Genomic DNA, 26,450 nt, shown 5'->3' with positions numbered 1-26,450 from the left:
CACACTGAGTGCAGTATTTCCTGTGTTGGGTTCCTCTTCCTAAGCCTGGGGATAAAGGGCACAATCCTCCTTGTATGTAATCTCAGCCACATATTAAGTCTCCAAGGACATTACTGAAAAAAGTGAGCGAGAGAGAGAAATTGTGTTATTTTGTGCTGCTGTTGACCCATAACTGCCAGTAACTCGTCATTGCCACCAGAGGCCTTGTGGATCTTAAAAACGTCGCTTCATGATGACTCTTGAATTCATCACTTTTATCACCCACAGTTTTATTCATTCGTATCATATTCATATGGTAGAAGACCAAGGCAGAGAGAGTAGTTCAATACTTGGTGGCCGGGGAACTTCATGAAACAGAAAAGAGAGATTAGGTCATGACTTGGCCAACCGCATGCAGCTGCTGCCCTACGAGAAAAGTGTAGATTTGGTTCAGAACATGAAATAATATCATTAATGAGTGGCTGGAAAAGAGAACGACCAGAAACTGTGAATCATGCTTTATGAGGAGGAAAGGAAGAAGGGAAGGAAGGCAGGAAATAATGAAGGATGAAAAAAAAAAAAGTATCACCTGAAACTGGACCTCTCCTGTCCAATTTCAGTGCATTGTATTGGGTGCCAGCCAGAGAGACAATGGCCCTCAAGTCTTCTGGCTGTCTTCTGGGACTCTGTCTTTGTCTCTGTCTCTTGCCCATCTTGTACACCCCCATTCCTCATCCCACCATCAGCCAGCCCAGTGCTGCCTGGTGGTCTGCCAGACAGATGATGGTCTTGTTATATGGTCAAGTCCCACTCAAAAGCAGCAGGCCTGCCAGTTGACTCCCACAATGGCATCACACATGAGTCACAGAGCTGGCCTCCTTGTGTTCATTTGATCCTACTGTTCCCCTGTATCCATGGGTGTTTGTGTGATGGTGTGTGTCTTTGTGTATGGGTGTGAGGGTATATGTGTATTAAATAGTGAGCAAAAAATATAGAAAATAATGATGATAATAGTTAAAGCTGCTGGCAGCCTCAAAAAGTATTCACAACACACACAGTCGACCCCAGCGACCACGACCCCAGCAACCGCTACGCCAGCGAACTGCTGAACTTTCCAGTGATTTTCCAGTGTATTTATAGAGTATCTGTGGAAACTAGGGTTTAGGTATCATTATTTTTTATTTATGATCGTCCATACCTCCTAGCCTAGGCCTGGTCAAAAGTTTTCAAAACCGTCAGACAAATATGTATCAAAGTAGATCAGGTTTTCAAAAAGTTTGGCAGCATTTTTGACTACAGGGGTTGCTGCAATTTGCGTTCATAATCAAATGTCCAGTCCAGCCGTTGTTTGACTTTTTTCGGTATTCTGTAAACCTTGTTCTCCATAAGACCTACGCCGCTGTCTCCGCCCTAACCCAGTGAGAAACCCCCTCTGCCCCGATCCACAGTCCGTCAAAACCCCCCTGTTCACCATCCCTGGCCGTTTTAAGGGTTAAGTCTCCGATAGCCTTCAGTTTTAAAAGAGGATATCTGGTACAAGCTGGTATCCCTAAGTAGAAAACCTTTTTTGAAGGTTTTTAAAGGTGACATATTATAGCACCAGGTGTGAGTGTGATTGGCCATTACAAGCTGTTTTGAAACTCTTCTGACATCACAAGTGGGTGTGTCCACCTAGATGTGTGCTGGATAGATCAGTCTACTAGCCCACCCAGTGGACTGTAGCAAACGTTGCTGATCTATCCGTCATAAATCTAGGTGGACATGCCCACTTCTGATGTCAGAAGAGGCAGCTTTTCAAAACGGCTTGTAACGGCTAATCACACCACACCTGGTGGTATAATATGTCACCTTTAAAGGAGAAAAAAGTGCAACAGCCAAATGAAAAATTTGCTTTGTATATTTTTAGTTGGTCTTCCGTTTAGGCCAGAGCATGAAGACACCACGCACTCCAGCTCGGGCTAGAACGGATCACGTGATAGCCACGCTTGTGGATGCAATGGTCATCTTAGCTCAAGCTAAATTTAGACCTGAATGATTGGTACATGAAAAATGGATTTTGTCGTGTCCTTTGTGTTGCCACCTTCAAAAGTTCAAAAGTTAAAAGTCCTTTGGAAGGCCTTTCATGTAAAGTGGGCAGAGGGACAAGAGAGGGGATAGGCATGTAGACAAAAAGGGAAGATGGACTGACAGAGATGATGGAGAGATTAGAGGTTCATAGCAGTCCTTTTGGTCCCCTGTTTAGTAACACAGGAAGAGGAAAGATGGAAAAAAAGACAGAGAGAGAGAGAGACTGAGTTGTGCTGCTCTGTCCTTAAATGCTGAAACTTGTTCAGCATATCACACATGCACTAGGGTTAGGGTGAGGGTTAGGGTTAACCCTGTCATCATATTATCAAAGCACTGAGTGGGTGTTGGGAGAAAAGATGAATTGGCCTCAGCTTTTTAATCTCTTCGCACAGCGCAACAAGGCTCTCTGCTGCCCCAATTAAGCGATACTTTGCCTTAGATAAAGTTTCAAGCACCAGTACCCAATGTTGTGAACATCACACCAACACCACACCAACACCAGCACAGTAGGATATACAGTAGGATATGGTGGTAGGAAAAATCCAATGCATAGGCTACTTGAAAGGCAACACACTGGCATTGCATATTATCTTGACACGAAAATGTAGTTTAAAGCCTTCCTAGAATCCCTGGCCTGACGCACATGGCCAATACAAAGTGATTGGGAGGCCACACCCAAGGCCACACGTTGGGTGGGGCCAAGCCGTTATTGTGTTAGAGCTGAATTTGGCACAGCTTATCACTAGTCTACATAGGCGGGGGGGGGGGAGGCTCATCAGCATGCCTCGTGGCAAAAGTCACCGCTTGGCCCTGGATTAAAGTGACAGTAAAACCAGATTTTATTTGTTCTAGCTCAATTATTTTCCCAATTTTATTGACTCTTAAATTATTTATTGTGCTGCGATCACACTTCTGAGTTTGTGGTTATTGACAGCTGCTTGCCATCTGAGTTGGCTTGTCTTTAGCTTAGCTTAGCCCTCCATGGGTGCACTTACCTCAACATCAAACTATGTCAACACACCACATCTGAGACGGACAGAGGCACATCAACTTAATGGTGACCCTTGGCTCTGCAGTGGCTCCTGTGAGTGGAGAACCGGATGCCACTTGCCCCTGCCCATCCCACCTCAGCTGACCAACAGATGGCATACTGGATTAATCAGAACTTTGAGCATCCTCATCCTCTGTCCTCACTACCTAAGTCTACCAAGTCTCTGTTTAAAGAAAGATACAGAGCCGGTTCTCTAGATGTTCAGGGAACCCTTCCATTTCTCAGTAGCATTTAGTCAACTGAGAAATAAATGCAGAGCCACTATAAGGAAGGCCAATTCTTTCCATACCCTGTAAACCATGCCTCTTAGTTTGCTTTACATCCGATTTATCAAAGTGACTTAGCCAATGCACTACAAACCCTTGATACCAGGAAATCTATTTGAGCAGATAAACTTTTATCAGTTCTTTTCAAAAAGCTTTCCACTCCATTTATCACTGGGCAAATAGAAAATATTTAATCTTTCAATTTCAACTGGTATAATTACCAGTATCTTTAAGTCCACTCATGTGATTATTTTGTACAATGGAGGAGACAGACTCAGGCCAATATCCAAAGTTCCCTATCTGGCAGAAATGCTGGAACCACTGGTGAATAACCAACTCAAACCATGCATCTTAGAATATTCTGTTTTCAGCCCATGACAAACTTAGTTGGTTTACTTACTATGCTAGCTGTCTTTTCTTCAAGTGTGGTGGGTTTATTCTGAATTCACACAACACATCTTCAAGATTGGCAACCTCACTACCCCTGGATCATAAAAATTGTTTTAGTGTGGTCATCTTTGAATTGTTTAAGTCTGCCTTTTGAGGGACCTCAACACCATTGCAAATGAGGGAAATCTCAATGAGCTTCTAGGCTTAGGTAAAGGTTTGAATAATAATTAAAGGCCGCTTTTCAAGGTACCGATGGTGCCTAACATAGTGAGTGTGTATGTCTGGGGCAGGGGTAGTGACGCCTCATCCACTGTGTAGCACCCACCTTGGTGATCCGTGGCTTCCGTTATGCACCAGAACGCTCCCCACACACGGGCTATCAGTGTCTCAAATTAGAGAATGGGGGATGATAAGAGGGCCTTGTTGGTACAAGTGCCAGGGTGTGTATTTGGCAAGAACACAGGGATAGTTGCCCCTCCTCTTGGGATCATGGGGTCACTAAAGGTCGAGATCTTAAGCGACGATGCAGATCTTTAGTGAAGATCTAGATCGTAGTGACCACAAGGTAATGCTGTAAACAACAAAATTATTACAAAAAAATGGAGGAAAGGAAAAAGTCCATTAATAGTGGTGCATCTCCATCTTTCTCAATGGATTCTCAGATGCATGTTACTGCCCTTTTAGAATGTGTCTACCCACTTCATGGTAAATGCCATGGCAACAGCCATCTTCCAAAACAGAACAAATAATGAAGCCCATTATTCTTTCCCGAGAAATGCAACTGTGTACTGCTTCCAAACTTGAAAGTCCTCTTTAACACTGCAAAATTAATAAATGAAGGTCAAACATATTTCTCATATTTTCCCACTCAGTAGCCACACATATATTTGAAGCTGTCATTGTGATAAACACATAATGTTGATGCTTTATGACTTATTTTAATGGCAGTAATTATGTGGGACAAAAAATATACATTTTAATATATTACATATGATATATTTTTTTGAGATTTTAAGAAAGATACCAGGATGCAGAAGGTTATAGTGTAATGATGCATAACTAACTTTTCCTCCACAATTTCCAACGCTTTAAAACATTTACTCAAGAATGAATAAGCTTAATCACGCACACACACACACACACACACACACACACACACACACACACACACACATTCATAAATATTATTCAGTAATGTCCAACAATCTCCTACATAAAACTTTCTTTCTGCCCCCCACCTCCCCTTTACTCTCTTTGCTCTCCCTCTGTCTTCCACTTTTCTCTCACACACTTTTCTCTCCCTCTGTCTTCCAGGTCAAATGACAGAGTGTGGTCACCAACCGGAAGTGATGACGGAAAGATAAGTCCCTACATGGAGTCTGACACGCAGGTACACAACATGTTTATTTTCAGAAAAACAACAGTGCAGAAACAATCTACCAAACCAGTCTTTGTGTTTAGAATTAACAAAATTTCTTTGAATTCTGCCTTTTTTTCAAATTCTATAAACCAAGAAGGTAACATGAAAAGAAAATCTGACATTGCCCTTTGCTAGATACAATGATGGCATATATATCACAGTGAAAAACTGAATGTGAAAGACAAGGTGGAGTTAGATCCACAACTTGCAATACTTGCAAGTGCAATACTCATTTGTGTGCTAAAAACCACACAACACGGCAGGCAAGGTTCAAGATAAACGTTCAAACAAAACACCCTATTCATCAGGGATATGTTCAGGACTACGGCTGTCCCTGTGTCTTAGGTTCTTATCGTAAACAGTGTCCATGGAAACGCACAAAACAGAATAAAATCCATTATTGCCAAATTATTCACGTGATCTTCAATGAGACAATGCCTTCCACTGTGGGCCAGAGTGCTTTGAAATACTGTCCTGATTGTTCTGGAGCCCTAGAGGCTGAAAAGCACACACTAAGGCTTTATGGACCCTTGCTTTATGGATCCTCCTCATTCTGGTGTGCACAAAGTCTGTGTGTTGGGTGTGTGTACATTTGTGCTTGTGTATATGAGCCGGCTAAAGACAGCAATATAAAAAAGATTGATCGATTTTTTATATCATTACACATTCGATTCTATGGTCAATTTCCTTTCCTTCGCTGGTTTACTTAGAGGTAAACAATTTTTTTTAAATCAAATTAGTGTTGCTGTCATTTTAGTTATGCCATCTCCATTTACGTACATTTCTATCTAAGGATGGCTCTTGATGGTGGATCTTTTCAGTGTGTGCTTCACAAAATAACAAAATCCCTTCTCAAAAGTATTGTTATTTAACTGTATGATCTTGGAATGCAATGCGTGTGTGTATTGCTAACACCATGTCCTGGTTTTAATTAAATGTGAGAAATTCCCAACATGAACCATGAGAACCATCAGCTACAACTGTTTATGCTTGGCTTGAGGGTAACTTGAGAATGGTAAATCAATTTCTCTCTCATTCTCTTTCTCTTTCTCTCTTTCTCTTTCTATCTCTTTAACTCTCTCTCTCTTTTACACATTATTTTTCTCTCTCCGTCTCTATGTCTCTCTGTCTCTGTCTCTGTCTCTGTGTGCCAAGTCTGTCCCATTGTAGCTTCTCACTCAGGTGGACTCCTCTTTCCATGCGGAGTGGAGGGCTGGGGGCTACATCCAGTCCCTGGGGTTCTATCAAGGCCAGGTTTCTCTTTTATTGCCACACCATTGTATTTGGATGTGGCATCAAGGGGACTCAACAATACTGATTGTTCCCAATCCAAAAAAAGACCACATTGAACAACAACCCACACTGGGAACTTTTGTTAGCATGCTCTGAGTTTAATCCAAACGGAACCATATGACAGTGTGTTAGTCAAGTGCTGCACACTGCCGGACTAATGACTGATTGAGTCTTGGTGAAGAGGACATTCCTGAGGATATAAAGCTGATTGAGGTGAAAGAAGAAACATTCATTATTAACTATATACAATGATGTCACACAGCAATTACAGTAATCCCCCAAGTTAACTCTTAGCAATGATGTATACACTCTAGTCCAAACAATAGTGAGGCAATGAAAGACAAATCGGGTAGCTGTCACCAGTACATTGAATCGTCAATGTAATTGTTGTGAATTGTGTGGACCAATCAAAATCAGTTCAGCCAGTCATGTGGATACCTCAACAACGAATGGAAACATTAAAGGGCCCCAATGCTACACTGAGGTGTCACGTTGATGAGCAAAATGTATCCCTGTGTGACATCACAAGCAGAGATGTATCATAGATGGATGGATCATTGACATTGTAATCTCACAAAGGAATAGCCTTTGAATGCTTTCTTGAATTCTTGCAAGAACTTGGTTGGTTGAATTTCAAATGGGGGTGTCACATAAGAAAAGTGAGAGGAGTGATAAGCCAAGATTACATCCATTCAACACAGTATGTATACATATTGTTGAGTAGTCTGTACCTTAGAGTGTATGCTACTTAAAAATATACAAATTGAGAAACAAAAAGCTTGGACTTCAATACAAAAGCCTGAAAGGGCTTCAGGGCCCCATTATGGTAATTTGATGTTTGTGTGTAACTGATATGTGACTCACAGATTGAGTCCAAGTGCTTGAACATTTCATCCCCCTACAAACTCCGCTGGGGCCGTTCCGCAGGGCCAGGTTACAAAAAAGTGTTCTTTACCACAATGCTTTGTTGGAAATTCCAAAGTTTGCATATGGGATTGAGCGTCCCGACAGGAAGTGACACATGGGTGCTGTGATGTGGTTCCTCTTGCCAAGGTTCCATCGGAGCTTCTCCGAAAACAAGGAGTGTGGAAAGGAAAGTATTTCTGGACCTGATGACTTTTTAGTCATTTTGAAGCCTCAGAGGATATCTGGTGAGCTCTGGGTTCTATTTCGGGGAGTCAGGGAAGGTATGGTGGTTTGGCGCCAAGGAACTGTGCTAATATCCTGGAAGGGCGGCATTTTCTGAATGACTCACTCATGGTTGTGTGCTGTGATGAGATTCAGATGGAGATGACTCAAGTTAAAGCCCAATCAGGCTTTCACTTTCACAGGCTTTTCAAAAGCGTATTTAAATATATATCTTGATCTTGATCTTTTACTTTTTCTGTGAGAGGTGTGACTTTCCTAAGGTACAATAAACCATTACGTGCATGCAGAAAGCAACTTTCCGAGCTCATCACAAAATGCATCAAAATGCCTAGCTGTGTGTCATATCTGTTTTGTTTAGTTTTTTGTCTGAATGTGGGCCAATTAACTTCAGAACATTTACCCGGTAAACAATAGAAAATAGAAATTTCCACCGATCACCGATGAGTTATTCTGTGGACAGATTGAGGTCTTACAATGCGGAAGCTCTTAGACGTGGAACACACGTCACAAGGTTCTTCGTTCCAAGCACCTTTCTGGCTCAGCCAAAGTACTATCGGAGCATAGCGAGGTCTCCAAGCTAATATGAATAGGAACTGACAGACAGACAGTGTTTATGTGACTCAGGGGCCGGCATCTCTTCACGGCTTGAACTCCAAACAGCTGGAACTCAAGGAAGGTATGGATGAGAAACGGGTTGACAGGTTGTGTGGAACCTGTTGAAAAGACATTCATAGCAAGTAAACATCAGAAGCTGATTTTGCATGACTCAAAAAGATCAGGTAGTTGAAGGTATCAGGATAAAACCTTTTTATTCTGAATTCCTCTTTTCATACATTTACGTTAAATACCTGAAGTTGGCACTCATTGCACTCTGTTTCGAGTCAAATTGATGGCAGAAGTATTGTCAGTTAGAGTTAAAAAATATGTTGTGGTTGTAGGTGTGGAAAGGTTTCTTGTAATAAAAAAAATATAGAATTGGGAAAAAAGCGATGTTTACAAATGGCCATCTGTGACAGCCCAACCAGTAGCCGATCCTGTCCTGGGTTAGACACATGAGTTTCAAATTTATTAGAACAAATTGTCTTTTTCTCATTTCCCAACACCGTCCTCACAGACGTGTAGCTGGCTTCTACAAGGATAGTGCCTCAGGCCCTCAGCCGACTCCTCAGTCGTCTCAATATTTACACTTGCCCTGCGCCATAGTGCATGAATTCATTCAAGGATGTAAACACGGCTCACAGCAATGACTCATTTGTCCGGGTGACCAATAACCTTGCCCCTTTCCCTTTACATGTCAAAATCATGTCATGACAGCACAAACAAAACTGAATCATTATTTGAAAAATTTGAAACAATCATTATTTTGAAATCTTACCCTTGTGAATCACCTTGTCTTATTGTTTTGTGATCAATTATAAGACAGTAATCCCTAGAAGACCGTCCAAATCTGTCTATTTTGGTTTCTAGAAGGCTCTGCAGCCCCAAGTTCCCTTCCTCCACATTTGGTTTGCTCCACTTGTCAACATGTCGATGAAGGGGTTGGGATGGGGGGGTTTAACTGAGAGGGGGGTTCTCAGCCCTGATCCGTATGGTGTAAAGCCCCAGCTGTAGCAGGTTATGGTACAAACACAAACATACCCACACACATACACATACACACATAAACACAAACACATACACAGACACACACACACACACGCACACACACACACAATTACACTCACTCCTTCGATGTTGATCTATGCTCATCTTGAGCGTCTCTCTTGGCCCACCAGGAAATTAAGTTTTTGTGGTCGCAGTTGTGGGGGGTAAATAAACAAGCTCAGTAAGTGGGTCAGTGTGGGACATGGGGTGCCACAGTGTCTGTGGTAGTGGGGGTGGGTGGGGGTCAGGGTGTGTGTGTGTGTGTGCGCACGTGCGTGTGTGCGGGCGTGTGTGTGTGTGCGCATGTGCGTAAGTGAATGGCTTTTCCGCCAGTGTGAGTCAGAGTTTGTGTTTATGTACTCACATTGATGTATATTCTAACATTGATGTGTAGTCTCACCAGTGTGCTTGGTTGGAGGAAAGGGGGTGTCAGTGGTCATCTGGGGTAAAACCCCAGATGATTTCAATCAAGCTCCCCTCCACCTTTCCCCTCACCCTTCATCCCCTTTAGCCCTCCCCCTCCCCCACCAAAGTCAACATGATGAATGAAGTCGGGTCCATGAATCCAGGCCAATTATGCCCCCCCTCTAAACTTGAATAGGCGCATGCATTGGTTGTGTGCATGTGTTCATGGTTGCATGGGTTTAATGGATAAGCAGCTGCGAATGGAAAGGTAGATTTGAAATATAATGGCATTCGTTTGTTCTTTACATTGCTTAAAATGACTCATTGCCATTCTTTCCTAGTCTCTCATCGTTCTTTTTTTGGAAACACATACACACGCACGCACGCATGCAGGTGCGCACGCACTCATACTCAACTTAAATACAAAAAAAAGTGTATTTTCAGTGAATCGCAGAACAGATTTTCCCTTTCAGTTACACTTGCAGCTGAAACAAAAAACACAAAACAAAGCACATAAAACGGGAACCACTTCAAAACAAGTCAGCACATTCTGGAGGCCCTCCCTCCCAGGCTAAGAGGATAGGATATCACGGGGAGAAAAAAACATTTGAGCACTTATCCTCAAGTCAGTGAGAATAAGCATAAAACATGGCCTTGTGCAAGGGCATATGACCCATCTCAACTGTCTCCATGCAATGCCTTCCACTGCCTACTCTGCACATGAAAGGACAGAAATTGATAAAAAAAAAAAAAAGATTGATTGAACTCCTTTAAGATAGTAGTAATCTAAAACAGCAATCGGTAGGTAGGTAGTAGTAAGGTAGGCGGCAGGTTGGTAAGTCGGTAGGTATGTATGTAGTAAGGTAGTAGGTTGTTGGTAGGAATGTATGTAGTAGGTTGTTGGTAGGTACGTATGTCATAAAGTGATAGGTTGTTTGTAGGTATTGTTACGCCCCCTCTACACCCCCACTGGCCTTGCAGTGGCAGTGCAATGGTCTTTGGGTGTTTGCACGGGCACAATGAAGTTAATTGTGCACACCTGCGAAGGTGTGCTTAAAAGCCATGCCTTCAGCCTCAGAAGGGCTGGCTTGCTTTCTCGTGACAACATTGTGCTACGGTCAAGACTTTTTTTTGTTATGTATGAAAGTAAAACACTTAGAAATAGGATAGAAACTGTTGTCTGTCTCCATATTTTGTTGAGGCTTCCGAGCCAGCCATAACAGTATGTATGTAGTAGGTTGATGGTAGGTTTGTTTGTAGTAGGTTGTTGGTAGGTACGTATGTCATAAAGTAGTAGGTTGTTGGTAGGTATGTGTTTAGTAAGGTCGAAGCTAGGTTGTAAGTATTAAGGTAGATAGTTTGGTAGGAATGTTGGTATGTAGTACGGAAATAGGTAGGTATGTAGTCAGACAGACAGACCAGATGATTTAACAGGTGTTTTCCGCCAATGAAGCTCTCACTTTAAAACCGGTCTATATTCAGTCCAGACATGGACATACAGACAGGGAGTCAGACTCATCTCTTTTAATGGGATAGCTGTCTCACAGCTGATTGGCCTAATGAGAAAGCACGCCAGTCTGCTGTACTTAATATAATCCTCAAATCACTCCCAAAGCTCGGAAAGTGGACGATCTGGCATTTTTATTAGGACGGCGCCAGATGTGCGATCATATAAATCTGCATTCCGCCTGCAGCACTGTATCTGTCGGCAGCTGTAACAGAGCGAGGGCCATTAGAACACAAACAGAAGGGCCCGACAGGACGGGGGGAAACAGAAGCCGTGCATTGTCAGTCTGTATGTCTATTAAACCCTGGTCATGCTTTAGTAGACAATCGTTCATGGTTTAGTTGACTAGAGGAAGGTGTATTCCTGTGCTGTCATCAGTCATGTAATGAACCATGTAGACAGGACTACACGCTGGTATTTGTATGTAGCAGTAAGGTCATTTTGGGGGAAAAATGTCTTTAAAAAAGGAAAAGCTTTTGTCAAATTGTACAGTTTTAAAATCATGCCATCTCAATTCCGGACTGCTTCAGAAGGAACTATTTAAAGCCACTGTATTTTTCTCCTCAAACCTCAACACAAAAGCCTAATTTGGTTTTCCGATTAGTTTCTTCAGTTGGAAGGTCCTTAGGCTTCTTTATTTATCTCTGCCTCTAACGTGTTCTCTCTTTTTCTTGGACCAAAACAACATGGGACATCCATTAGTAGCTCCCTGTTAATTCTGTAAAAACCCCTAACAACATCGGGAAGTGTCTAACACTAACACTTGTCGCTCGTAACATATCTTTGATGTCCTTCTTCTTCTCCCGCCGTCCTCAAAGCGCTCCTCATCTTACCGGTTCCCACCTGCCGTCTCTTATTTTGTTTTCCAGAATTTCCGCCCGATTATCAGCGGAAACGGAGGCTACGGCCGGAAAGCATCCTACACCCAGGAGCCCGAGAATCAGACCCGGGCCACCCCCCCACCACCGCCCCCCGCCCCCCAACCGCTTCACCTGAACAATGAACCTGCCAGGGCCAACACCAGCCCCAGCTTCTCCTATGGGAATGGTAACAGCCACAGGAATGTCCATGGCAACGGCCATGGGCAGTACAACAGTCCCGCCGGTCTAAACGGCAATGGAGACCGCTCCCTGCCTGGCAAGATGGGAGGTCTCCAGCTCGGCAGTGCCTCCTACAGGTTAGGAGGCTCACATATAATCGTTTTAATTCTTTGACTTTTTTCTTTACATTTAGACACATGTGCAACACACATATACTGGTTGCTACGCAACATGTAAAAACCAAATCTTCCATCCGATGAAAACAGTGATACACCAAAGCCATTCACAGTTACACATCTGCCCATGACACCACACACACACACACACACACACACACACACACACACACACACACACACACACACACACACACACACACACACACACACACACACACCAAGTGGCAGTAACACAGCCATGGAATTTAAAGCTGTAGTAGGTTTCTTTTGATGTCTTGCACAGCAGGGTAGCAGCATGGTGCAGCATGTTAAATGGTTACAGTAGAGGAGTGAGTGTCTCTTGGGTTACCCGCTGGGGGGGGGCGTACCTGTGCTGGAGAGGTAATCCATTACCCTGTGGCCCCGTGGGCTGGTGACTAATGTGTGTTCAAAGAGGCTGTGATCAACTCACCGCATCATACTGTGCAGAACAAAGACACATGCATACTCTATGGAAGGCCAAAAGGGTAAACGCTATGCCTCATTGAAGACTCGGTTCATTAAAGTCGATGTAAAATACATTGCTTAAGCTGGTGTATCGCCTTATTTAACGCTGTTGTATTTTGTTACATTGTGTTTGATTGGTTCAAAACACTGTCCTTTGGTTCAAAACTCAGCCAGTAAGTATGAGCCTTCTTCACCCAATCAACGATAACCAGTCAGACCACACCAGTCCATTAATAGGCTTTCTATCGTTTGCAATGTGCATTCACTTCACTACACTATGTGGAGGCTATTTTGGCTGTTCAATTCAGTAATTCACTGTAGGCTAAGCATAATTTTCAGTTTTGTCTCAGTTAAGTTCTCAGAAGGTAGCGTATGCATGCATATTTCACTTTGTGTGTGTGTGTGTGTGTGTGTGTGTGTGTGTGTGTGTGTGTGTGTGTGTGTGTGTGTGTGTGTGTGTGTGTGTGTGTGATCTTTCCAGTCTTCCGTCGTAGTATTTCCTTGTGTAACTCTTTTCTTCTTGTTGCTATCTTCTCCTACCTTCTCCTTCTCCAAAAGAGTGAAACTAAAGGGTGAGGTTTTGATCTGCAAGCATACATTTATTTATTTTTCTTTTGTCTTTTTCTTAATGATTTGGCCTGAATCTCATCCTGGTATCCTTGTTTAGAAGACCAACCCTTATTCCAAGGCCAGGGGCCTCATTTATAAAACTCTCCCTAAAACCTCAGACTGTGCGTATGCACAAAAATATTCTGATTTATAAAACCGTACACCTGTACACCCTCTTCTTGTTATAAATACCAATGTGCGTTGAATTTGGCGTGTGTGCACTAGCGCCATACTCCTCCCAAGTTCGTCCCATAATAAAATAATAAAAGGTCAATGCTAATTCATCAATCAATATTCCAAGTATATAAGGAGCCTTTACTGACCTATCATTACACCGAAAAATGGATACACCTTCCAAGAAGAGAGCGCGTTTTTCAAACTGAGGTAGAAGTGCTTCTCAATGAAGTTCACCACCGCAAAAGCATTTTGTTCGGGAGCCTAGGCCTTGCTTTATTGATAGGCCAATAGGGGTATTCATTTCAAATGGCCACAGGCTTATTGAATGTAGGCCTGTTTATCAAGGTAATTAATGAAACGTTTAAGTGATACAGTTGGTCTGGCCGAGGATTGTGATTTGAAAGGGTTGTAGTGTGTTGAACATAATATTGCCTTAATTCATATTTCATAATGGGTGCTTTTTATAAAATGAATAAATAAATCCGAAGTCATAGTATGTGGTGCGCAATGTGCGTTGGGTATCGGGAGGTGGCGTGTTCTTCTTCTTTTGGCGTTATTGGCGGTTTGCAAACCGATATGGTGCATTACCGCCACCAACTTCCTGTTGTCGTCTCCGGCGACCACTGTTTGAAAAACTTTGCGGGACCTTTACTCCAGGGTGAAAGGATGCGTAGAACTGCGCACACACAAGAATTTTTCTATAAATCACGACGTTGGCGGTGAAAGATGCGTACGCACTTTTCATCCCTGTGTCCGCAACATTTTCGTGCGCAGAGACCTTTTATAAATGAGGGCCCAGGTCACATTCAAAGTTGGTGAAGAAAAACATCATATTTATAGATATAAGAAATTCACAGCCTTTCTTTGAACCGCTACTCTTAAAGATTAAAATGCTTTGGTAAAAGTATTTTCTTCCTTGTCATTTGAATGACTGTAGCCCCGAGCCCCACGTCACGTCACCGGGGGGCCGTCATGGTAACGGGAGCAGCTTCAACGTGGAGTCGGACGTGTACCGGATGCTGCAGGACCACGAGGAGCCGGCCTCTCAGCCCAAACAGTCCGGCTCCTTCAAGTACCTGCAGGTCATCCTGGAGGCCGAGGACGGAGGTAGGGCCTGTGTGTGTGTGTGTGTGTGTGTGTGTGTGTGTGTGTGTGTGTGTGTGTGTGTGTGTGTGTGTGTGTGTGTGTGTGTGTGTGTGTGTGTGTGTGTGTGTGTGTGTGTGTGTGTGTGTGTGTGTGTGTGTGTGTGTGTGTGTGTGTGAAAGGGGGCTTCTACAGTCAAGCAAAATCTTGATCTCGGTATGAGCTTTAGCGGCATGTGGGACAGTGAGCTCCAGTTCAATGTCCGGACTTCTCTGTTTGTATAAGATACGCCTTATAAGTGTTGTAAGCTGCCCCCCCCCCCCCCCCCCCCAGGCTTGTGGTCTCGGCAGTCGGAGGACTGTACAGCTTGCTAAGATCAAGTCGGGGTCACCCCCACCTGCCTTATAATGGCATAGCTTTCCTTTGAGTTTCCCCATAGATGGACAGAGGGAGCAAGGAAGGAAGGAAGTGATGGAGGGAGTGCAAATGGAGATAGAGAGAGAGACGGCGAGAGAGAGGATGACAGGTCAGAGGAGGACAGGGAAGATGAAGTGCCCTAATGGCTCCAGCCTTGGGGAGTGGGAGGGTTGCGGGAGCACTGCTGCACAAACAATCCCTTAAAGAGCCAGTGATCTCTTGGTAATATGTCTTATCTGATCGTCAATATAGTAATCTATGAGCCTTTTTCGATGCACTCAGACGTCACGAGTCAAGGGGCCCCGGTGGTGGTGTGTGTGTGGAGCTCTGTCTGGGCAGCGGTTTACTGCGGTATCCATAAGAAAGTGGAGCTTTCGGACAGTTCTAGTCTAACGTTCTAGTCTAAGCTCCTTCTGAACAGTGGTTTATTTAACAGCAGTGTCCGAGGGTTAGGCTTCCCGGACACAAAGTATAATGCTAAGGTATGCGGTTGGATGGTGAAGCGCCATCCTTTTTTATCTCCTACTGTTTTCATTCCTGAAACAGTGGGCTCACTGGCTCTTTAAAGAGGACAATCAAGTGGGAGACATAGGGGTTTCCTGTCTGACCTCTGACCTATGTCAGGATTCCCAGAAGCACTGCGTTGGAGTTCCTTGTTGTCCCCTGAGTCACAGGGGCAAGGAGGGGGCGGGTGACACAGAGCTGTTGGTCGTCATCATAACAAGTGACCATTATTGTCATATGATTATGAGAAAAGGGTGGAAGATAAATAGGATTACTGGAAAATGGGGGAACATTAGAGAAAGAGAATTGCTAATATAATTTAAGTAATTTCCTTAGCAGGGTTGCTTTCAATCTGCTGCTGATGGTAGACTTTCAGCCACTCAAAGCGGATTGCCTGTTTGATTGACAGGTTGATTGACTTGTAAAATCCCTGAAGAAATATACACAGCTGGGGATTAAATTATACAAATTTCTTGAGCAAGCGGTCTCCCCTTACGTGTGTGTGTGTGTGTGTGTGTGTGTGTGTGTGTGTGTGTGTGTGTGTGTGTGTGTGTGTGTGTGTGTGTGTGTGTGTGTGTGTGTGTGTGTGTGTGTGTGTGTGTGTGAGAATATTCCATGGTCTGTTGGCAAAGGAGAAACCCCCCTCCCCCCTGCTCATAAGTCCAAAGTGCGTTGACAAGCTTTGACAACACACACACACACACACACACACACACGTGGCCAGCAGAAGGAGGATAGGGGTCAGGAAGGCCATGGAGAGATGGCCAAAGAGAAATAGAAAAAACTGAATAAAGTCGTGGGGAACAGAACAGCAAGAGAGGACAAAGGGATTGGAAGGAATCTAATAATTAATTAGTACTGAGTACTGATATCTCGGACCCTTCAGCGATGGTGGCAGGGAGGGGATTGGGGTCAAAATGAGAGCATGTGGCTGGAAGATAAGAAGTCAGGTTACATAAGAATGACTTAGAGATATATTAATATACAATATGACTTATGAGCAGCAGGGTCTCCAGGCATAGAGGAAAGTAGCCTGCCTTCCATGATCAACAAGTCCACAGGGAGGGGAGGGGGGGTGTCTGTCCTCGGGGGGCCTTTTCATATTGCTGTGTGGTTTGTGTTGGAGGGGAGGGTCAATCCATCTTATCCATGTCTATAGCAGTAACACATAACCAGGCAAGGCACCGTGGAGACAAACAAACTGTGTGTGTGTGTGTGTGTGTGTGTGTGTGTGTGTGTGTGTGTGTGTGTGTGTGTGTGTGTGTGTGTGTGTGTGTGTGTGTGTGTGTGTGTGTGTGTGTGTGTGTGTGTCTCTGTCTCTGGAATCCCACCTCTGTCTTCTCACTGGGTGGCCTTTAGTCTTTCCATGCGGTCATCACATATTGACTAAATCAATTTTCTCATTCTCTGTTTCTTTTCATATTCAGGTAAGTCTCCGAGTGAAACCATGAGGAGCCTGCGGTCTCCGGTGAGGTCTCCGGTCCCCAAGCTAGCCAGCCCCATACCAGTCTCCTCACCCGGGCTGCAGAAACTCCCTCAGTGCACCCGCTGTAGCACCGGCATTGTGTAAGTGCACAATGACACCGGGTATCAAGCACAAAGCACAAGATTATGCAAAGATTATCAGATTGCATGTCATTAAAACATACAACATTCCCAGAGAGGGAAACCAAAGTGAACCTGTGGACATGCTGCCTCTTGCCCGGCCTCATCTATTGTATTTGTCTTTCACATATCAATTTCTAAAGATTAAACTGACTCTTCCACACCCACTCCAAGCTCGGGCTTGTACATACGCATAAGGCCCCACACAAACACACACACAGAAACACACTAACAATCAAACACACACACACACACACACACACACACACACACACACACACACACACACACACACACACACACACACACACACACACACACACACACACACACACACACACACACACACACACACACACACCTCTTTCCGTCATGGGAACCAGAGCCACAGGTAATGGCCACCGGAGGTAAACAGTGATGTCATCCAGACACAGTCTCCCTCTAACAGGAGAGTGTTGTTGGACCTGCAGGCCTACAATGAGGCTGTTGTTCACCACAGGGTCAGGGGGGAGCGGCCGCCCCCCCCCCCCCGGCTCCCTGCCCATATGATTGAACATAAATAATGTATGTGCGTCCTATTGGGCAGTGTAAACATGAACATTAAAAGTGCTCACAGTTTACTGAGAAACATGAGCACGTGCTTCATGCAACTGTTCTGCTCATTTCTCCCCACAAAAGAAGCACAACTCCAGGGGAGGGTCAGAGCATGTAGAGGTGAATCCCATAAAAATGTATTCTTCCTGAAGCTGACGATATTTAGGTGTTTACGAAAAAATTTGGTAGCTCATTATTTCATTTTTTTTCCTCATTTTCTGAGTAACTCCTAATACTCCAAAGTAGCCCTAGGGTTACCCCCATTCGAGAACCCCTGCACTCGACCATTCATCCAGATCATCTTCTGCGACCATAACACCCATCTGCTCCTCTCTCCCCCCCCCCCCGCCCTCTCCATCCCGGTCCCCACCTCCAGGGGCACCATGGTGAAGGCCCGGGACAAGCTGTACCACCCCGACTGCTTCATGTGCGACGACTGCGGCCTGAACCTGAAGCAGAGGGGCTACTTCTTCATCGAGGAGAGCCTGTACTGCGAGACGCACGCCATGGCCCGCGTGCAGCCCCCCGAGGGCTACGACGTGGTCGCCGTCTACCCCAACTCCAAGGTGGAGCTGGTCTGAGGCCATCTCGTGATGCAGAGAGAGAGGAGAGAGAGAGAGAACAAGTAGAAAAATGTGACGTAGAGAGAGTGAGAGAGTGCTATACTTTGATATACAACGGGGGAAAACATTGGCGGTAGGGACCCGAGATTGTTCTGTTGGAAAGGGTGTCCCGGGTTCATTAGGTGTTAGGAATTGGTTTTTTTTTAAGGAATTGTAGGGCAGGAATCGCTGAGCACAGAGGGTTGTGACACACGATGAAGATACGTGGTGGAACATCCGGTTTCAGGTAGCAGAAGTCCTTTGGGGGAGTCGGCCATCTTGTGTCTGGGTCAATTGGCATAAATAAAGGTTGCAGCTAATAAGTGCAATTGGTGAGATCAGTGAGCGATGAGACGGACTATAAACACATTGCAGGACTTTTATCCCTTCTCGACCTCTCACTATCACGTGTGTGGAATAGCTGTGTAATAGCTGTCCAAGTTGAGCATTAACTAACCTGGGCAAGTTTCTATTATTTATTGATCTGATTTATTTTCTATCGATTGGCTACATCGCAATATGGAAATAGAAACAGAAAAATACAGCATCTTCTTTTTGAATGCAAAGGGTAGAAATTCATTGTGGTCTGCCCCCCAAAAAATCAAACACACAACACACCAGACAGGAAACAGTGCAAAAAACGTACACAAACAAACACGACAGAAGCAACATTACATTTAAATGAGTCCTCACTGATGAAGAGGTTTTATGGCAACAGGGACCGACGTCTTTTATAGATGTTTGTCTGTGCGCTGGGGATGCTGTACCTTTTGACCTGAGGGCAGTAGCCCGGAGTGGGGGTTCAACGGAGGGCTGCGGTGGTCTAAGATGTTGCCACGTAAGCGTTGGACTGCTCTGCCATGGCTATAGGACAGTTGGGTTTGATTTGCAGCGTGTAATTGTACTGCCCAGTTGCACTACTCGGACTACAGTGTTTGAAGTGAACATACTTTCAATTAGCTCAAAGTTCCTTAGTCTTCCCAGCGGTAAGAAGTCTTTTGCTGTTCAAATGGTTCTAATCAACCTGCTTAAACTCAGACTCTAGCTACACAAATAAAAAAACACTAAATAAATGACCTTTTCCTGCAACCTTTTCCAGATGCAGCCATTATCCATGGTTCTATTGAGTTCTTCACGTGTCTGCCTATACTTCAATGCTCCAGTTAAGACATGACCTACAGTTCAGTTAAGGGAAGTATACAATTCCAAGAATCAGAAGAATTTAACAGGCATAGGCAGGATATAGCAAGCTATTATATTAGTAAAAGCAATACGTGTTGGATGACATCATATTCAAGGATAAACAAAATTTCTAGATACGCCGTATAGAAACTACTAGGTTGTAGTATTCACACACTAATGTTAGTTCACCAGTTTGCTGTGGTTTCTGCTGGAGTTTTTTTGTATTTCAATATTAACAAGCAATAGATTTTAATGTAGTTTGTATCAGGATTTCATTTATTTAGTCTTCATTTATAAAAGAAAAAAAGCTGTTAAATACAGAAAATAATCAAGTGGCTCCTCAATAACCCTGTTGCGCTGAAACACATCACCGTTCTGTTATTATTTGAGTTTACACATACTATATTTAGCTCGGATTTGGGTTGGATTTGTCTGACTGTTGAAAAAGATTGTTGGTGAGATTTTGATATTGATATTCGAGAGGGAGCAACACGTTAACAAAGGGTTGGGAGGAACCATCGTAGGGCTAGCTGGGGGGAACCATCGTAGGGCTATGAATACTGACCAAAAGTTCTCCTTTCTCTCCTCTGTTACTTAAAACCCTACAACATGAGTCTTAATTTATCTATGGGATACTACGGGTATTCTAAGAGAAGGAGGACCGAAAGATGAGCTTGCAATGAGAATATATATTGTTTGTTTAGATATTCTACTTTTAGTTGCTATACTGAACTGCTGAGTTTAACAATGTTGGTCCAAAGTTTCTTGGATGTTATTTTCTAGCGATGCTGTTACTTTTAGTTTTTTAGTTTTTTTCTACCCGTTCATGACCTTGTTTTAGAACAGCATTTCAACTCTCTTCCCTCTGCAAGTGGAATGTGTCCAGTAAATAATGATAGAGAGAGCCTCACAGGCACTGTAAAGACGTAGTCGCACTCCACACTTCAAAATATGTGGTCATATTTTGTCCTGTGGCTGTTAAAAACTTTCCTGTGGTGTTTTTTTTTTAAAATGATTTATTTGGTCATGAAAAGGTTTTTGAAACTTTTTTTCTAAAAGCAATTTATACCCATGGGAATCTTGTGTCCACAGCAAGGATATACATGAACTTTGTTACAAGAGGTTTTGGAGCTATTATTGGCCGTGTGCAAGATCAGCTTAAACAGAGCCGGGCTTGGGCTTTGCCTTTTAATGAAACATGCGCCGATGCTCCACCTTGCTTCACTGCTACCCTAGGCTCCGGACCAAAGGAGATCAAGGTCAAAGTTCATGCAAACAATTAACTGAAATTAAGGCTGAAGACAAGCAGATTATTTGTGGAATGACATTTCCTGAGTTATATATATTTAACATCAACAATAGTGACCACATCAGATTTATCTAGCGGTTTAAACTTGGGTCCAACGCCCCACCTAGCAGTGAAGCCTGACGACCAAGCTGATCCCGAAAAGGCCCCTTTGCAGACACACAGTAGGGGGATGGAAGAGAGAAAGGGAGAGCAGTTGTAACTGGTGACAGCCAAAAGCAGTCATAGAGATGCATTACGCTTTGAAAAGAGGTGAAGCCAAGGGACATGTGGTAGATCAAAGCACCAGACGGGACATTTCTGTAACAGGACTTTTTGGCTAGTGCGAAAGCTAACAAGCAAAGGACAGCATTATTATGTGTCAAATGGGTGATATATATTCACTGTAGGTGAATAATGAAATGGGTAATGGTTTAAGAAAACACTAATGTACCTAGTTGATTGATGTTGATTCAGTTCTAATACCAGTAATTCCTATTTTCCTCGTTTCAATTGACTGTATACCAACTACAGTGATTCTTTGTAAATTATCTGAAATTATATCATGCTGCTGTTTTGGCTCTATGGTATTGTAAATATTTGGTTTGTCACTGTTGCCATTAAGTATAAAAGTCCATTGCATTGCAGACATTGCATAATCTGTGTTCTTTAAATTACTTCCATGTGCTTTCACATAAATCCTCATGTGTTTAACTTATTGTTTTTTATGAATCTGGTTTTCTGGATCCTTTTGAACCCTTTTTTGTAAGACAAATAAACTGACGTGAAGTGATTTGAGAATCATTTTGTTGCTGCGTGCTTGTTCCTGCTTCTCCCACATTTATAGCCCTGCTGGAAAAGTATTGACACTTTCAAGCACTTTTTCAAGCACACTGTGGCTAAGAGGTTACAGGCTTACTCTATTCTATTTTTCACCACTTTGCATGTTTTTAGGAGAATTTCAGGTTTTATTTTAGCTGTTGTGTTTTGCACATGCATGGCTTATTGTGTCCGATGTGCCCCGAGAGAGTCTTGGGTCTAGCAGGGGTACATTTATCATGCTCCACTCAAAGCCTCACCTTAGCCCATAAGGCGAAGACTAGATGGTGTAGACTTCATGAAATAGAACGACAACATGAACATAAAGCCTGAGAGAACGTCTGAGGACCCATAAATGACTCCAATAGTTGACCATCAGGCGTCCCCACGAGACAGAGAAAGTAAGGTTTGTGTTTAGTCAGTAATAAAAGACCACAGACATTTTGCACAAGTTGAACGTTTATTTTACAAACACAAGGACTTGCATTCACAACTAGTACAATTTGATGCATTTTTTGGGCAAGGCAAGAAGCCCTATTTGAGACCTCTTGTTTGTTTGTGTGGGTGGGGGGTGACTATAATTTGCTTGTTATGAGTACATGTTTATTTTGTCATGTTAACATTTGATCTGTGGGTGGTATGTTTGTGGGTGGCTGGCAAACAAACACACACATACACACACACAAACACACTAAAATTGTTTACGGGACTTAATGTTGGCCTGGTGGATAACTGACAAGAAGAGAGACAGACCCAAATTATGAGACAGCCACAGTGTCAGCAGGTAACAAGGATTCAGTATGTGAATGGGGGGCTGGGGGATTCTGTGAGCCTTGTGAGACCATCAAGATATATTAGCCTTCTGCAATAAATATCAGTCAAGGCTTGGCTGTGCACTCATTTATTTCCAAATATGGCTCCGAGATTTATTTTCGAAAAACTCCAGGGAATCAGAGTGAAGCTCTTTTCGCTCTTGCAGAGTAAAAGTAAAGCAAAATCATCATCTGGGTTGGCCTCATATATTTCTGTTTATCTTGCTACACTCGCTACACTCCTTGGGCGCAGCTTTTATCTTTTTGTTCGGCAGACTGTGGCGTTCTTTGTTTGTCAGGAAATTCTATCCCCCGAGTGCTGAGCTCTCTGATCATTTAAAACCTATTGGTAAATGCTTTCAAAGGGATCGAGGTCAGAGCGATCTGCAGAGACAAACTGAATTTGACCTTGAATTACACACAAACAAATACACACACAGTGAGTGGTACTGGTTTAAATCAAATAAAAACATTCAACAACAAAAGGAAAGGATTCTCCTTCATGTTAATGTTATTTGTACACTCTGGATTAGTGGTCGTGTCAGTCCATTGTGTGTTGACGACTTATAAAAAATGCATTAAGAAATGGAGATGTACCCAAAAAAGTACACTAAAAGTACAAAAATGTACACAAAAGATGGAGAAAGATCAATTGAAAGATATAATTGATTTAATAATTTAGGCAGAAGGAAGTCACAGTAGTCAAGAAGTGAAAGACAAGAGCCTGGAGCAAATCCTTTGTGGCTTTCTGGCTGAGGCACAGACGTTTCACAAGAATAGATCAACTTCAAGGTGACCTTTCTCCTCATTTCATTGTATTTTGTTCTAATGAAGGTTACTATGACATCATGTTTACACATAATTTCAATTTTTTGGTAATTTTTGTTTGGGTTTGAGTTAAGGTGCTGGTTTTGATATTGAAAACCAAGACCCAACATCCTCAACCTCCTCCTCTGCATCCTCCTCATGCCATGTGTGGTTGCCAAACTGAATCAACTGACTGATTGCGGGGGACCACCGCTGAGTCAACCAAAAGCATCCACACACACAAACATAAAAATACACACAGACACAAACACATGCACCCTTCAGCTTCCACATAAGGCTCTGTTGTCTGGTGTATATGACAGTGGTTTTTATAATTACCGCGGTGTTAGTATGACATCATTTTTGAGCAGATGTGCTGGGCTTGGATGTGCTGGGCTCCTTGAAACGCTGTAGATGAGAGCCTGACCACTGAGAACAATACTTATCCCTCAGCCTCACAAAGAAAGGAGTCTGTTTCTGCATCTGCTTCGCAATGTAATCGCTCATTCTACTTTTTGTGCAATAAATTCTGAATGCCTTTGTCGAAATGGGAGGGCTTTGAGTTGCTTCCAAATGTTGACATAAACACCATATCCCACTAAAGTGGGCTTGGATAGTAACACCTGATTCTCAGTCAAAATAACAAAACGTTATTTCTGATTCCAATGGCTGCTCTGCAATCTGTACACTTGTTGTTGTTTTTTTACCATATATTGTGCAGCACTATAACTTTGGCTGGTTATGGAAGGAATTTGGAACTATCAAATATACTATTGGCTACTATTTATAATACAACCCTAGATGTCTTGTTCATGTCAAAACTACATGACTGCAAAACATATGCCTGCCCTTATACATCTTGAAGCTGTTTTCCATCTATGTTTAAAACCAAAAAGGGTGTCTCTCTATGTGTTGATGCAAATCCAGACTAATAACATGATAAATAGCCAGCAAGCTGCCAGCGGAGAGCCCTGATCAGCGGCATGTGCATGTAGTTTAACCAGAAACTCAATGATTCAACACTATCACAAGAGAAACAACAAGGCACGTCACATCATGCAATTCCGTAGATAAGCCCATATTAAATCAAATCCCTAGCTCCTTGAGAGTACATTGTCTACACATAATACAATAATACATAAGTCAGCGAATGAAAAGAAGGCCTGCCGTCAAAAGCTGTGCTGATCCTGTTGCTCAACCTACTGAGGGTACTCCGGACACAGGGGCCAGGTTATTGTGTTGTTCCACCAAATCCTCTGACACAGCAGCCCCAGTGCCAGTACCCCCCCCCCCCCCCCCCCCACACACACACACACACACACAGACAAACACACACAAACAGAGACACACGCATTGCATGCCTTTGCGTGCATGTCTGTGTTGATATGCCTTACTTTGAGTGTTTTGGGGTATTTATTGGGATATATATATTGGGAATTTGCCCACTCACTGTGCAGTCCATGTGGATGACTTTGAGTTTCTATGTGTTTGTGCTCCCTAATGTATGCACAACATCATACGTTTAAACGGTACACGGACCTGTGTGAGTGTCATCTGTTAAGCCCCCCACCCGGTGACTGCAGACCCACTGGGGATGTTTAATCCTCCCAGTGGTTGGTGTTGTGAAACATTGGTGACATAATCAGATCCAGCCCTTTGTCTGTTTGAACATGAAAGCAGAAATGGCCCAGGATCATTCATGTTGTCAAACGGGTGCAAATGCTTAGCTAACCAGTTACATTCACTGGCTGACTTGGGTGATGGAGGCATAAACTCGCAGTTGCAAAACACCGGCCGTCTGGAGGAAATAATAACAGGACTTTGCAGGTGCATGTAAAAACACGCAGCAAAGGCTAAGTATCTGCTCAACATGATGTTAAGCCCATACCCAAAAACACTCAAAGGAAGCCATATAAACACAGACATGCACACACATGCACCTAGTCACACACAAATCCACACATTGGAACGCATGTCTTCCTAGCCAGAACAAACTTAGTGTCATTTATTTACACACCCAGCCGATTATTATGTGCAAGGTTACCTTTTTTTCTTTCCGTCTTTTGTCAGCCACTTCATCCCATTTGATAAAACACCTTGAGGAATTTCCGTGACACAGTGCTACCCCTCTGGGCGTTTCACCTGCACTTTGATGACCAACACGCTCTCTCTTTGTGTCGAGATAAGGGTTCCGCATTGTTCCCTGCAGGACCTTACAACCTTGGACGCTTGAGATTTAACTTGAGTTTAATCTGGCAAATGGCCACTTAGTGAATGTGACATAATAGAGCAGGAACGGTAGCTTTGATAACGTCCATGGACCTTGAACCCTCTGCTTCTTGATGGAGACACTTAGGACCACCGCCCTATCCGATTGGGGATGTGGATAAACACGTCGATTGTTCAGGGGGAGAGCCACATTTTGATTGGTCGGAGAACATTCCAGATGAGGAAGATAAATGGGAGGAGGAAAACCAATCGTGTTGAACCTTGGCTTGTACCACAGCCATTGTTACCATGCAACAAGCAGAGGACTTGAGGTTGTCTGCTGCAAAATTGGCAGCAGACAATTGCGTGTCATCCTGCAATCAGGTGACAGGAAGTATTATGAGGATGCAGAAAGAAAAAAAACAGGAAATGGATATATACCGATGTTTTTGTCCCAGGCCTCAACCTGGCAACCACCTCACAAACACCACAAACATGATCTATACACTTTTTGCCTCTCATTGTATGCTGTTTGCTTCTACTAATAAGGGTTTATTAATAAAAAGAAAACATTGAAAATCGATATCACTTAAGATTTGGTTGTCTTTGAAGACGCCTGGGCATTTGCTGCATTCACAGCTTATATGGACCCCACACCACTGATATTTATAACAAAAAACACCATTAGAATGGTTCACCATATATACTGTGAAGTCGAGGATGCCAATGTCTGCAGCAGTTACAGAAGACGATACAAACCAGTCCATGATGGGATACAAACCCTCCTGCTGACATAAAACAGGCACTCGCCATTATAAACTATTACTTACCATGAATCATGTGCTATAGGAATTCAGACTGAAGCTCTGG

The 26,450-nt window shown here is 43.3% G+C and overlaps 1 protein-coding gene across 1 annotated transcript in view; it reads left to right on the top strand.

Moving 5' to 3' along the window:
* pdlim4 (PDZ and LIM domain 4) overlaps positions 1–21,677 on the top strand; it is a 31,833-nt gene extending 10,156 nt beyond the window's left edge. The window contains exons 3-7 of the mRNA XM_084474102.1: positions 5,068–5,143; positions 12,041–12,348; positions 14,600–14,769; positions 17,094–17,232; positions 18,242–21,677. Of these exons, the coding sequence (XP_084330228.1) occupies positions 5,068–5,143; positions 12,041–12,348; positions 14,600–14,769; positions 17,094–17,232; positions 18,242–18,446 (898 nt within the window). The 3' untranslated portion in view covers positions 18,447–21,677. The remainder of the gene's footprint in view (positions 1–5,067; positions 5,144–12,040; positions 12,349–14,599; positions 14,770–17,093; positions 17,233–18,241) is intronic.
* Positions 21,678–26,450: the final 4,773 nt, after the last annotated feature.

The sequence above is a fragment of the Micromesistius poutassou genome (genome assembly GCF_964030765.1).
Source record: "Micromesistius poutassou genome assembly, chromosome: 10".
Lineage (NCBI taxonomy): Eukaryota > Metazoa > Chordata > Actinopteri > Gadiformes > Gadidae > Micromesistius > Micromesistius poutassou.
The sequence above is the reverse complement of the archived record's forward strand: the minus strand, read 5'-3'. Positions and strand labels throughout refer to the sequence as shown.